This window comes from Archocentrus centrarchus, chromosome 12 (genome assembly GCF_007364275.1).
Source record: "Archocentrus centrarchus isolate MPI-CPG fArcCen1 chromosome 12, fArcCen1, whole genome shotgun sequence".
Classification (NCBI taxonomy): domain Eukaryota; kingdom Metazoa; phylum Chordata; class Actinopteri; order Cichliformes; family Cichlidae; genus Archocentrus; species Archocentrus centrarchus.
Genome location: NC_044357.1, coordinates 12,054,174 through 12,068,817, shown reverse-complemented (window position 1 = coordinate 12,068,817; position 14,644 = coordinate 12,054,174). Strand labels below are relative to the sequence as shown.

Here is a 14,644-nt window from a genome sequence, read left to right as displayed (position 1 = left end):
TGCATTAATGAGCAGTTGAACAGTAAAGTACCTAATGAAGCCAGTTAGTGTGTATATGTTGTCAGTTGTTAAGGGTTTCCATAAATATTATTATTATTATTATAATATCTTTATGGTAAATTGACATTGGCGTGGGAGCATCACCACCTGGATGGGAAACTGCACCAAGCAGGACTTCATGGCCCTAAAAAGGGTGGTTCGTTCAGCTGAACGGACCATCAGAACCACCCTCCCCAACCTGCAGGACATTTACACCAAGCAGTGCAGGCTGAGGGCCATGAAGATCCTAAAACAGCCCAGCCACCCTGGACACTCTCTCTTCTCCCTGCTCCCATCAGGCCGGCGTTACCGCTGCCTGAGGGCTAAGACTGAAAGGTTGAAGAAGAGTTTTTACCCACAAGCCATCCGTCTGCTCAACTCTGAGCCCTAACTGGACCATTATTGCACAGTGTAAATATTATAATTTAAAAAGTGTGTATAGTGTATAGTATATAGAGTATAGTGTATAGTGTGAATTACTTTTTTTTTTTTTTTTTTATTCTTCTTATTTATATGTGTGTGTTTATTAGGTTGCAGGTACAAAATACATTTCACTGTGCATTGTACTGTGTATAACTGTGCATGTGACAAATAAACACTATCTTATCTTATCTTATCTTATCTTACATTTATGTGACTAATTTCAAAATTTAACGCAGCTGTCAAATGATTAAGGAAAAAGCACCTTATGATTCACATGATTTGAGTGTGTTAGTGCAGCTGCACTCCTTGACCTTTTGGCTGTCTTATCGCAAACTGTACTCTCCTTTTGACAGCAATAATGGCATTACGAGGAAGTAAAGCTCTGTACATCTGTAGAGGTGTAACAGTGGAATGGTCTCATTAAAAGCACTTACCTGGTAAAACATACATTTCAGTGGTATCACAAAGGATGCTGGTAAAATGTCCAGGTAGTTAAATTCACTGCTCGAAAATATGAAATGAATAGGAAATGTCATATTTTTTAAACTTCTCTAATTTAATTTCTTAGATACAAGACAATTTGCTTTGGACACAGTGCAGACAGATAATGTGATGGCATCACCCTCTTAAATGGCCTAAGCCATTTTGTAACAAGTTTTATTTTTGTCTAATTCATCACATTTTCAGAGTTTGGGTCAGTTTTTGTCTTTTCTGAAAAACCTGAAATAAATGGCCAGTATTTTTAAGAGGGTGAGGACATGATGGTTTCATGTGACAGGTTTTTGGAGTTTGGAGGGAAAAGCCTGCTCAGCACTCTCCACAATTCAGTGGTGGGAATTGTTCGGAATTTTTATCACTTTGATATTGGTATTTACAGCTATTATTTTATATCATTCATTAGTACATATATTGGGGACACACACTGGATTAATGGACACTGTATGCTTTAGATTAATAGGATAAAACTGAGGGGCTGTTATATCCATTTCTCATATATGCTTCAGGCCTTGGTGGGATTCAGGTACTTCTTTGGTTCACATGACATTGTCACCTCATGTTGTATTTTAGGTAACTTTATGACAGTGGGCCCCCAAAAGTTGAGTTCTGCAGACCCACCTGTGTTTGTGTAATATGAATTAGTGAGGGCATAAATTCTAGTTAAGTGGAGATTGTCAAAGAGGTGTTTTCATAGCAGAGGTTGTAGTTTGAAGAAGATCCATCATTATGACATCTGCCAGAGCTGTGTGTAACATTGGGTACTCTGGTGACGTATGTTTCTTTAGTACAAATGGGAAGAAAGCTAGCAGAGCCCCAAAAGGTGATTGGCTGGGGTTCAAGTTTCAGGGGGTTGAGACTTTTTGCAAATTGAGAGGGGTCAAAGGCAAGTGGGCAGTTACCATCTCCAGGTTATAAAATGACGCACCTGCTCTTTGACTTTCTTTTCCTCTGCTCTTCCTCTGCTCTTCCTGTCTCTGCATCTTTCTCTGTCTCTTTGTTTCTCTCTTCTGTTTCCTTTTCTTCTTTCTTCTCTCTCCCTCTTTGGGTGTGTGCATTCTAGTCTTAATTCTGTTACTGTCTATGTTTTGGTTTTTGTCTGTGTTTTGTATAACCAACATGTCTAATAAACAGCCTGCATTGGAGCCTGCTCATCCCAGTGATTTTTTTGGAAACTTTGGTTTTAATTGAGTTTTATACAGGATTGAAAGGAACGCGGGGACCCCTAAAATCACGACCCAACAGAATCACAAGTTTTGGCTTAGCCAATTAAATGCACGATTGTCTCATATGTTAAAGCACAGTAATTATAAATCCGATTATCTGTTGCAGAAGAGACTTTTGATTGCTACATTCTGGGAAATTCACCCTTTGAGCTCAAAATGTCCATTAGTTTCACATCTTGTTGACGACCATGTTCATTTACTGTCAGCAAAAAAAAAAAAAAAGGGAATACTTGTCCCTCACAGTGTAACACAGAGTCAGTTAAACTTCAGGGGTATTGTTGGGAATTTTTATCACTTTAATATTGGTATTTACTGTATCACATATTAAAGTGTATTAGCCATACACACACACACACACACACACACACACACACACACACACACACACACACACACACACACACACACACACACACACACACACACACACACACACACACAGACTGTTATATCTATTACTCATGTATGTTTGAGGCCTTGGTGGGATGCAGGAACATCTCTGGTTCACATGACATTGTAACCTCATGTTGTATTTTAGGACGTCTTATGACATGTAGGCTCCAAAAGTGAAGTTCTGCAGACCCACCTGTGTTTTTGTAAATGTTGGCCTGCTTTTTGTCTTGCTCTCTTACTTTTGCTCTTCCCTTTCCTGTCCTCTTCTTCTTTTTTCTGCATCTTTCTTTGTCTCTTTGTTTCTCTCTTCTCTTCTTCTCTCTGTCTCTCTCTGTGTGTGTATCCTAGTCTTAACTATGTTACTGTCTGTGTTCTGGTTGTTGTCTGTGTTTTGTGTAGCCATGTCTAATAAATAGCCTGCACCGGAACCTGCTCATCCCAGTGATTTTTTTTTTTTTTTGGAAACTTTGGTTTCAATTGGGTTTGAATTTTTGGCCAAAAGGAACAAGGAGACCCTAAAATTACGGCACAACAGTATCCAACTACGTAACATAAACATTGTGAATCCATTGCATCTTCTTTGGTGTAAAAGGGACAACAGGTGCACTGAATAGTCAATAAGAAGTTAATCCCAAAAAGGGACTGGTTTTTCAGGTTATAGCCACAGATCATTGCTCTCCCTTTATCCCCTCTGACATATTTTTCTACAGTTAGTAATGTATGATAGGCAGTATGATATTTGCCACGCAATCTCCAGACTCTTTCACACCTGTCAGATGTGGTCAGTGTGAACCTGCTGTTACCTGTGAAGAAAATAGGGTGCCAGTTGTGGACTTGCCAGTTCTGGCGAATGTCAGTTGAGGTCCACGGTGCTGTACTGTGACCGCCGGATCTACTAAAGGATGATTAGCACCTCCGCAGTCTTGAGACTGTGCTGGGAGACACTACAAACCTTCTTGCAACAGCATGTATGGATGTGCCATCCTGAAGAAGTTAGACTACCTGTGCAACCTCAATGGTCTGCAGTTGCCAACTCATACTACCAGCAGTGGCAAGGACAGAAGTAAAAAAAAAAAGAAAGAAAAATCAGCAAGGAGGGATAAGGAAAGAGGAATGGTCTGTGGTCACCACTTGCAATAAACATTCCTTTTTTGGGGTTGTCTTATTTCCTCTTCAGTACTTGTCACTTGCATTTGCACCAAAGCATGTGAAATAGTCACAGTGGTTTAAGCTTCCTAACTGGACATATCGATGCCCCTGAAGTTTATCTGACTTAGTGTCATGCTATGATGCTCAAGTGAGTTTAATCCAACAATTTTATTCTGCTTTCAATTTCAGAGTTGTGAAGGGGCTTATGCCAGCTGTCATGTGGCAGGGTACACCTTGGGCAGGTCATCAGTCTGTTGCAGGGCTAACACAGAGAGACAGACAATTTATGCTTCCATTCACACCCATGACCAATTTTCAGCTGACGTTCAAGCCAACACATGCATGTCTTTGGATGGTGTGAGGCAGCTGGAGTATCCAGAGAAAGCCCACACAGGCATGTGGAGAGCATATAAACTCTGCACAGAAAGGCTGCAGCCAGCTGGTGGATTCAAACCAAGCACCTTTTTTTTTTGCTGTGAGAAAACAGTAACCTAACTAACCACTGCACCACCATGCTGCCTGAGTCAGCATTCTTGGGCAGCCAAGTCAGTTTAATTTTCCTTAAAATTTTGGGGAGTTATTTCACAGACTCATTTACAGTATGCACTCAGTTTTGGAAAATCCTGAATTTTTCTCTGACTAAATATATCTGTGGTTCTGGATGTTTCACTTTTTCCTCACTGTGCAGATCTGATGAGGAAACAAAGAACAGTTTCTCAAATTTTTGAAGTCAGTTGTGAAGTTGGATACTGCTTCCCTCTAGTGGTTAAAAAGCAGATGGCGCTTGGGCGCACAGTTGTGGCAAGGGGTAGAGGAGATATTTATATCATCTGCTCCTTGAAATACACTCATTGGTAACTTAGTTAGTCACGCCTGCTCAACTGTTTGCTAATACAAATGTATTATCAGTCAATCACATGTCAGCAACTCAATGCATTTAAGCATGAAATGCCTTGCCATAGGTCAGAGAAGAATGGTTAAATTGCTTTTAGCTGATAGGAAGTCAAGATTAACTCAAAAAAAGCACTGATTTTAACCAAGGCATGCAGAAGAGCACCTCTGAACGGACAACACATTGAACCTTGAAGCAAATGGGCTGCAGCAGCAGAAGACCACACCAGGTGCCACTCCTGTCAGTTAACATGACCACAGCGTACCCATCTTCTGATGGCTGCTCCAGAAGGGAAACACTATGTCACAAAGCTCAAATCATCTTAAATTGTTTTAAATTGTTCACAGTATTCAAACGGCCTCCACAGTCACCAGATATCAACCCAACAGAACACCTTTGCGATGTGGTGGAATGACTCCCATCATGGATGTGCAGCCAACAGATCTGCAGCAACTGTGTGACGCTATCATATCAATATGGACCAAAATCTAAAAACATTTGCTCACCCCGGTCCCCGTCCTAATGAAATCAGTAATTTAGTAAAAGAACGTTTAAAAGTTGCAGATAACAATGTTGCATTTAGAAACAGCAACAATACTTGAATGTAATAGAAAGAGTACAGATATTTTCTGTAAACACATCTTCTTGTACCAAAAAGCCAACTTTAACACTGTGCTGTATTTCACTGCATCCCAGTGGATGCTGCCACATGGAAACAATATCAAACTCTGCAGTGGCTGAAACTTAAAGGAAGTTACAAAGTAATAATCGGGTCAAATAATACAAGTCAATTTTAATAACTTCTTTACTCACCATAACCTCCTGAGAACTGAGGGGAAAAAAAGCGTCTTTCAATTTAACTTCTTTTTTGTGACCACTACAGAGGACATAATGTCTCAGGAGGATATAACATAAAATTTGACAATACAAAATAATTTCAGAGTAATTTCATAGTGAGGTTCTTTTCCACATGGCATTTAAAACAGACCTGGATCAACCAGTATAATTGGTCTTATCTACAGAGCAAACAAACAAAAATGTTCTCATGTCATGTCATGTAAAACAGTTACGATTAAAGCACTACGTATAATGTGATCAACATACAAGAACATTTAAGCCTAAAAGTAATCAGAAACAGTAAAAAAATAAAAGTATCTACAGCAGGACAATTAAATAAATAGAAACTGGTGCTGTGTCTGGAGCTTTCACGATTGCACCGATGAAAGAGCTGCTGATTATAGCTACACTGGAGGAAGTTGCCTCTCCCTGGGGTTTCTACACATCTTTGAGCTCATTTAGCAATTTTGGCAGTGTGTGTGTGGTCCATCAGTGCAGTATGGTGATACTGCGGTCAGTCACGGCAAACGCCGGCAGCAGCGGGGCACTGAAGGTCTGCGTGACAGAGTACAGCACAGCACAGGAGTCAGGCTCGTAAAACAACAGCGTCTGACTCGGCCAGTCCAGCAGCAGGCCGACCCTTTCCGGTCTCCTCACCACGTGCAGCGGTACCTTCTTCCCTGCGTGGCAGAAGGAGTAGTCTCCATCATAGTGACACAGCACCCAGGATTGACTGTTGTGGCCCAGTCGAGCCTCGTTCCCAGAACCTTTGCGCTCCAGAGAGGCGTAGCAGACCCCGACTTTAAAGGCCCCACTCTGGCCCACATCTACCACCCAGCTGTGGGTGCCGGAGGACATAGACAGTGAACCCAGGGCGTTGGGCCAAGAATTAAATCGTGCTGGGTCGTAGAGTGGAGACTGCCGTGATTTTTTGTGGAGGAAGGTTAAAGTGCAGGAGTCATCAGAGAGAGTGAGAAGAGGGCTCACTGTGCGCTCATCGAACTTTAAATGAGATGATCCATAAGCTGTGAGAAGAAGGAAAGGAGGGATTACTATCATGTTTTAAAAATGTATTGTTTCTTCATTAAACATGAGACTATACGATACATCTATGAGGACATCAAGTAAATACTAAGTGCTGCCAAACAGATAAGACCTTACATATGAGGCCTCCTCCCCAGGCACAGAATACCTGGCATTACTGTACAGTTCTGGGCCTGGCCATCTTCCAGATTTTCATGACATACCAGCAATTCCTGAATTTCTAGCTTGCACCAGTGTTTCCCCCCCACATTTCACCTCTTCTTTTTGTTAAAACCGTAAAACACCCAGGTCCCCTGCACAACAAATCGACATACATTAGGGCATCATCTTAAAGTATATGCATATAATCTTTGTGTAATTACATGCATATACTTGAATTGCTAATGCAGTTACAAGAAAGAACTGTAAGTTCAAAGACAGCAAGGTGATGCAGAACTGAACAGTACAGTAAGTACTGCATGTGCTTTATGCTAAATTTGTACTCTACAATTAAGCTCTATATAAGCTCTATATATGTCTGTGCTAACAATAACAGAGACGTTCTTATGATCTTAGTATGAAATCTCTGTCTGTGACCTCCTCTTACACAGTCAGGAGAAGCACACACGTACATCTTAGGTTATATCACATACAATGACTTCATCATGTTGTCTAGCAACCAGCTACCAATGTCCAAAAATGACCCATTTGTAGCATTTATGCACCTATAATGTTTTTACAAAAGCATTTATGCACCTAAAACGTTTTATAAAAGCATTGTTTTTTTTTTTATTTTCACCACAACAACATCTAACTAGAGATAATTTATCTGAATTTTATAATCTGGACCACACCCCAAACACTCTCCTTCCACTCATATAAATGCCTATTTGTGCAACACACCCATTTGTTCCCATTTCCATGCCCCACCCTCCCTCGCCTTTCAAAGGTATCAGGGGATCTGTCAGGGCCTGGAGCTGCCACTGATCCTCGATGAGGCCTTCCCTAAACTGCAGGCCTCTGGCCTGGCTTGTTGCACCATTATCAGTAAAGGTTTTTCATTTGAGGTTGTGGGTCCTTGCTACTGAATTTATATTGATGGTTGATTGGTTAATGAAAAGGATTTTTTTTTTTAGGTAAAATATAACTGTTATTGTTATTATCAATGAATTTTCAAGTTTACTGTTTTACAAAAAAGCAGATATAGCAAAATAGTCGGGCATATTATTCGTTTTTGATTAAGATGCCAAATTAAAGTCATTTACTTGCATTCCTGAAAATAAAAATTTTAGTGGTTGAATGTTTTGCTTGATTAATTTCTGAGTTACCTGTGAAGTCCAGCGCGCCGGCTCAAATAGGATTTTTTTTTTTTTTTTTACAGATTTCTAAAATAGTTGTGTTTTCTTGTTTTTATGACAGGTGGTCTAAAAAAATATATAAAATTATCAAATTATTTATATTTATAATCAGTATAAATCTACTGACCGTTTGGCCCGAGCAATACTGCAGTAGCCCACAGGCCCCTGAGCAGTTTGCTTTCAGTGCAGGACGGGTTCAGGCTGAGCTGGTCTGTGTCACAGGGCTCCCCAACCCCTTCTGCTTCCTCCACCCTGACACAAGCAGTGGAAAGAGGTTTGATAATACATCAAAATATATTCACAATAATTTTATTTTATTGACCAAAAAATTTTTTACCTTTCGGCTATCTCCTGGACACTGGTCTGAAAAATGAGACAGAAAGCAAGTGATTACTCTCAGTACTTTATACCTATCATCTGGATGCTGTTATCAGAGATGCCCAAGTTAACCCCCCGCCTGCCAAAATGTCCCAACTCTCTCACCACCAGCTGTGTGTCAGGAGTGTTTGTTAGCGTGTGCACCAGTCGCGAGCGTGTTTGCGACAGATTCGCCAACGCTTGGCTCCAGTGGGCTCTCTGGGTGAGGAGACACTGCTCCACGCGCTCCTCCTCTCTCTGCACCTCCTCCAAAAGACGCTGCTCCTCCTCCTCCAGGGCTTCACGTGCAGCGCTCACCTGAGCCAGCACCTGCTCCCTCGCCCTGCTCGCTGATGCCTGCACAAGAGGGAAGAAGACATACTAGAGCACTTGGGGTGTATGAGGTGACATTTTGGGTTGGAATCCAACTTCATTATAAAAAAAAAAAAAAAATCACATTTATTTTCAAATATGGAGTTGGAAAATTTGTGTGGTGATGCGAAAGCTTACAGCTTTAATAATTAGATTTTATAAAACATTTACTGTCTGCAGACCTAAAATCTGTTATTTTATCATTTATCCTTTTAGATCTCTTGTGAATTAGGCTCACATGTTTTTTACTCTTGTAATCAGAAATAATCATCTGTACAGTTCTTTGAAGGTCAAAAATGTGTAAAAAATGCCATACAAACCAAGTCCATATTCCCAGAACTAGTTTTCATATTACCTAACTACCATGATAATATACAAACGCCACACCATGAGCCAATAAAACTGTGTCAAATATCTAAGATGTTGGCCTGCTGTAGCAGGAATTTTTTATGGTTCAGTTTAGCAACTTATTTCTTGTTTGACTGGGTTATCACTAAACATCTCTCAGAAAAATTCAGTCCATCAAAATGTATGGTATGGTGTATGGTGAAGCAGTGCTAAGCACCAGCACCTCACAACAAGAAGGTTTCTGGTTCAAACCCCAGCTGGGGCCTTTCTGTGTGGAGTTTGCATGTTCTCCCTGTGCATGCGTGGATTCCTGCAGCTTCCTCCCAAAGACATGCAAGTTAGGTTAGTTGATGATTGTAAATTGGCCATGGATGTGAAGTATATAAAGTGCATAGAATAAAGCAGTGTGTAGTTATAATGTGATTTTTAGTCTGAAGTGCCTTGAGTGGTCAGAAAGACCACAAAAGTGCTACATAAATCAAACACTGTGCATCTCATAGAAGATGCTGCTGCTCACGAGCAGTGACACAAACACTTGATGAAGTGGAGCCATGAAGGCACCGAGCTCTTTAACGGTACTTGTGACTCGCATGACTGACCAAGCACACAAAAGCCCCCCATCCCACCCCACCCCACCCTCTACGCATTAAGTCATTTTGTCACAGAAACATTTGATTCCTGTTCAGGTAAAGTAGTAGTTTTCCATCTATCATGCTTTTTTTTGTTTGCTTGAAGTATGATTTGCTCTCTAACTACACAAGCATGACTTTTCTGGACCTGTGCCCATCACACACCCATTATACTAATAGAGATTAATAAATATAGCTGTGCTATACGCATGGTGATGACAAACTGAATCAGCAAGACTTACCCACACATCAGTTATTATTAACTTTAATGTCTGTTTTTAATCTAAATTGTTATTGTCTTTATCCATTTAATTTTTGCATTTATTTAAAGTCAGTAATTATATTTGCCTCACTGCAGTCTCTGTTTTAAACTATGTGAAGCACTTATTAACTTAGTTTTTTAAATGTGTGTATTTGGTTCTGTTTCTCCGCTTTTATCCTTTGGGTTTTGATGGACACCACAGTCCAGATAACGATGCTGCTTTGAGCTCAGAGAGTTGATAAAGGACATGTTATTTAGCATACAAAACAATAAATTGCCTAATCAGTAGAAACAGGTTGCTGGCTATAGGAATTCCTGTCATCATACACAAACCCAACACGTGGCCAGAAGGCACAGCTGAAAGAGGATCCAGCCAATTTCAACACACTGTACTTGCTAAACAGGCTCTATAGCATTTGGGTGCTGTGATCATCATGAGTGCAGTGAGGCTGAGTGGGTGGGGATCAGTGGTATCTCACCTGAAGCTTCTGCTCTTTGGCTGCCAGTGTCTGCTCGATAAATCTTTCAATCCTCAGTGCCTGCAGCTGCATTTTCTCACACACGTCCACCAGTTTGTTCTTATAACAAAAAACAAACAAACAACAAAAACACCTAAATACACGCTGTTTGCAGTTTAGGAATAATAAGCACATTAAAACCGGGTGGAAATTATCAGCTGGAAACCCAACAGGAAAATCCTGTCTTCTCAAATACCACGAATCATCCAGGATAGCCACATGCAAAATGTGGCACACCCAAGAAAGTGTTATGAAGCACACAAATATTAACCTGACAAATATGGGAGCACTCGGTCCTTTTTGTTTCATAACAACTTATCTGTATAACTGAAAATTGTTATACAACTGTATATTGACTAGGTCAAATATAAAAATCCACATTTTCTCATTCATGATGTGTAAAATCTTTCATAAAAAATTAATGAGATGGTGTCTTTTTCAAGTATGTTGTTCAGTTTGGTCAGAAAATTTTTTTTGATAAATATGATCAGAAAAAAAAAACAGTTGGCCTTAAAAACAGTTCCACTCAAAGTGAAACCTTACTGAAGCCATTATTAAAACTAGCAGACTATTCTGGGTAAAAGGTCTAATTATTGGAGCCCACATTTCCTAAGCTGAGAGTAATCACTATTATGTCACATATTAGTGAAATCAGCTCAAACAGCTGTTGCATGGACTCACCCTGACTGCGGTAACTCTGGTGGCCAGAGGGGTCACAGTGTGTCCTTGGCATGAGCCCACGATGGTGCATTGGGAGCAGATGAGCTTCTGCTCGGTGCCACAGAACCAGTCCAGCTCACACTCGTGGTCCACACAGACCTCACTTTCAGCAGAAAAGATCCCCGACTCGCTGTCGGAGGTGGCCGCAGCTGGTGAAGTCTTTCCGCCGACGCCGCCGGGGCTGCCGCTGCTACTCGGCCGCGGTGCGTCCACCCCCTGCGGCGACTTCATACCGCCTCCAAGCGCGGTGAAAATGGGCTGCGGACACTCCATATTCCCGTTTTTCACAGTTTTTAAAGTCTCCTCTGGGTCACCAGATGGAGATGAGCATGTTAATTCGCACGTTTCGAAATCCTCGGTCATGGCTCGAAAACAGAACAGGTGCACCGGCGGCAGAGGAGGCGGAGTCGCTTCTACAACGCAGCAGTAACACAGGTGTAACAGGTGAGCGGAACGCGGAAGTAACAGGGACATAATAGGTCAGAGCTCAAAGAAAAAGTTTCGGCCCTGCTGTTTTTCGCATGCGCGTCAGCTTACAGTTTTAAATCGTGCCATCTGTAACAAACAGGTGTTAAAGGCCTGTGTGGTATGACCTCATAGCCTGAGGTTACACATTTATAGTTTCTCTCATTTCCTTGTTTCACTGATGTACCTGATTTTGTCTTGTCACCCAAAGTGAAGTAGGATTTTCAGTATGCAGATAATATTAAAGCCCTGCTTACAGATAAATGCATCAACAATTTTAAAATAAACCCGTCTTTTAATAAAGCACAGCTCAAAGGGCAGGATTTGAACCATGCATTCCCATCGGCCAGCTTTCATTTATAACCCTACATTATGATCATTTCAAAAGAAATTCATATTTTATTTTATTTTTTGTCAACTCCCTGATAACTATGAATAATGTCCCTAAAATTCAATATCAGTAAGCACTGACAGGGATACTGTGGAGTCAGTCAGGGGACGTGGGTTAAATCACACTCAAAACATTAATGAGAATGTGTCTTTAGACATTTATACATTTTATATACTCTGTGCAAAACAATCTTAAAATGTAATCAAATTGATTTTCATTATGCTTCCAACTAGAAAAAACTCACGTGAAAGAAAAAGCATTGATTCCCTGTTTTGTTAGCTTATAATGAGTGTTGTTGCTGTTATCAATACAACAATAGGACACCAGAGTATCTGTTAGATACCGGTGTGAACAGGCTGTAATTATATTTTTCAGGAAGGACAGGTGTGATAGATACTCATGTTTAGTTTATGACTGCGTGCAGGGATGAGTGCTGCTGCCACACCTCGAGACAACTCATTTAGCAATAGTGAGCAACGCCCACTTTCTGGAAAGGCCCGTGAATCCAGCGAGAACTGCGAATACCCAGTGTACAATTCTGAAGATGGTCTGTTATCGTATATCATCTCATACATCACAGCCGAGTCTATTGGCAATCACTGCCCCTTGCTTTGTAAGGTGTGCCATCCAAAATGCAAACACATAAGTAAACAAAACTATGTTTCAATTTCTAAATCAGAAATCAGAAATGGCATACAGTACTGTGAAAAAGTCTTGAGCCACCTCTCATTTCTTTACATTTTGTCAGGAAAATAGGAAAAAAGTACAAGTACACATGGAAATACAGCATATAAGGCAAAAACAGATTTATTATATTTGGTGTGACCATCTTTATTCTTCAACACAGCCTGAACTCTCTTAGGCAGCTTTCTTGTCATTTCTTTAAGTAGTCTTCAGGAACACTTCTCCAGGCTTCTTGGAGGACATTCAAAGCTCTTCTTTGGATATTGGCTGCCGTTTGTTCTGCTATCTGTTAAGATGAATCCATACTGCACTGCTTCAGTAATGTTGAGGTCCGGGATCTGGGGAGGTCAACCCATGACCGATAGTTTTTCATTGTGTGTGTGTTTTTCTATCCATGTATGCTTTAACTTCATTGACAGCGTGTTTGCTCCACCATGGTATTACATGGTGGATCAAAATCTGACAGTACTTTTCTGTGCTCATAATTCCATCAGTTTTGACAAGATCCCAACACCACTGGCTGAAATGTCGCCTCAAACCGTGACAGAGCCTCCACCGTGTTTTACAGGTGGCTGTAGCCACTCACTCACCTTTCTCCTGACCTCCTACATATATATTGATAACTTGAATGAAAACTTTCAAATGTGGATATACTCCATAAGACCTGTTGGCATAGATTTTCAGTCCAGCCTGCTCTCCTTGTTTCTCCTCTTTATGAGAATGGCTTCTTGACAGCTTTACAGGCTTCAGAGATCAGTATATGGATCAACTGTAGGGCCAAATGCATCTCTCAGATCCTGTTTTAGGTCTTTGCAGGTTTTTCCCTATTTTTTAAGGATATTCAGATACTGTTCATCTGCTGTAGATAGTTTTTTAGGCCTGCCACTTCTTTTGTCCTTCACTTGTCCACTTTCCTCCATTTTTTAATGGACACACTGCCCACCATGCTGAGATATGCCAAGTTTTCAGCTAATAGCTCTTTGGGAATCACCTTGTTGGTGCAAAAATACTATTTCATGCCCATCAAACTATGTTATCTTTGGGATTTTTTATAGATTCAACCAAAGAAATGGGAACAAATGTGTTTTTGCAACAGGCTGCTGGTAACAAAGTGCCAAAAAAAATTCAATTTAAAATGGGTTCTTTGCTAAGTTGTCAGTTATGTGTAGACACAACACTGGTTCATCTCTTGAGTTAGGTTCCATTTTTGCTGATTCATAGGCCAGTGTTAGGTAGTTCAAAAAACATTCCTCTGAAAATGGTCAGGTACAAGGACTGGGCTGAAAAAGCAGCCAGTGTCCAAAGAAAAACTTTGAAAGAACTTCAGAAAGCCTGAAGAACAGAGAACAGAAAATTACAAGAACACTCTGGATCATTGGAAGCAAAATATAATAAAAAAGGAGAGGTGGCTTAAGACTTTTGCACAGCACTATATGAAACAGAAATGGCACCTGTTTTGTCAAGAAACAGATCAGATCTTAAGAAATTTAAACCAGCTCCAGGAGACCCCCCTACACACACACACACACACACACACACACACACACACACACACACACACACACACACACACACACACACACACACTCTTCCCAGAGTCTGTAAGGAGGTGAATAGGAGTGACTGACAGGGCAGCATTGTGCCTTTTGGCTCAGATGAGGTGGGTTTCCACTCAGCTCACTTTGAACTGAGAACAGCAGAGGCACAGGACTACCATTGTTATACTGACATAAAAAGCTGTTTTGTAAAGGGGAAACAAGTAAACACAAGACAAAGAGGTGCTTATATCATGAAATGAACAAGGGTTTCCAGTACACTGAGTCTGTTGTGGGAGAATGATGAATACATGATTACATTATAAAATAAAAAAACAACAATAAAAAGATATTAAATGATCCTAGGGCTCCTTAGTGAAACAAAAAAAGAAGCTTCACTCCCTTTTGTCTCTTGATGCAGCCTAATGAGTTCTATTAAAATAATAAAATGATGTCTGATGCCACTCTGTTTTGACAGAAAATACACCAGTCTATTTTTTTCATGCTCCAGTTTACATGCTTGAGTTT

General features: G+C 40.6%; 1 protein-coding gene across 1 annotated transcript; it reads right to left on the bottom strand.

The window, feature by feature from the left end:
* Window positions 1–5,392: 5,392 nt before the first annotated feature.
* Window positions 5,393–11,442, bottom strand: bspry (B-box and SPRY domain containing). The gene is made up of 6 exons (XM_030743097.1): window positions 11,003–11,442; window positions 10,283–10,381; window positions 8,319–8,549; window positions 8,173–8,198; window positions 7,963–8,087; window positions 5,393–6,479 (listed from the first exon to the last, which is right to left on the bottom strand). Exons 1-6 carry the CDS (start codon window positions 11,402–11,404, stop codon window positions 5,944–5,946), a joined length of 1,419 nt encoding a protein of 472 aa, XP_030598957.1. The 5' UTR covers window positions 11,405–11,442; the 3' UTR covers window positions 5,393–5,943.
* Window positions 11,443–14,644: the final 3,202 nt, after the last annotated feature.

Excerpts from the sequence above, each read along its gene's own strand:
- bspry (XM_030743097.1), bottom strand. The coding sequence starts at position 11,404 with ATGACCGAGGATTTCGAAACGTGCGAATTAACATGCTCATCTCCATCT. Across the intron at positions 10,382-11,002 it reads CCAGAGTTACCGCAGTCAGG|AACAAACTGGTGGACGTGTG; the intron begins GTGAGTCCATGC and ends TTTTGTTATAAG. Across the intron at positions 8,550-10,282 it reads CCAAAGAGCAGAAGCTTCAG|GCATCAGCGAGCAGGGCGAG; the intron begins GTGAGATACCAC and ends CCTCTTGTGCAG.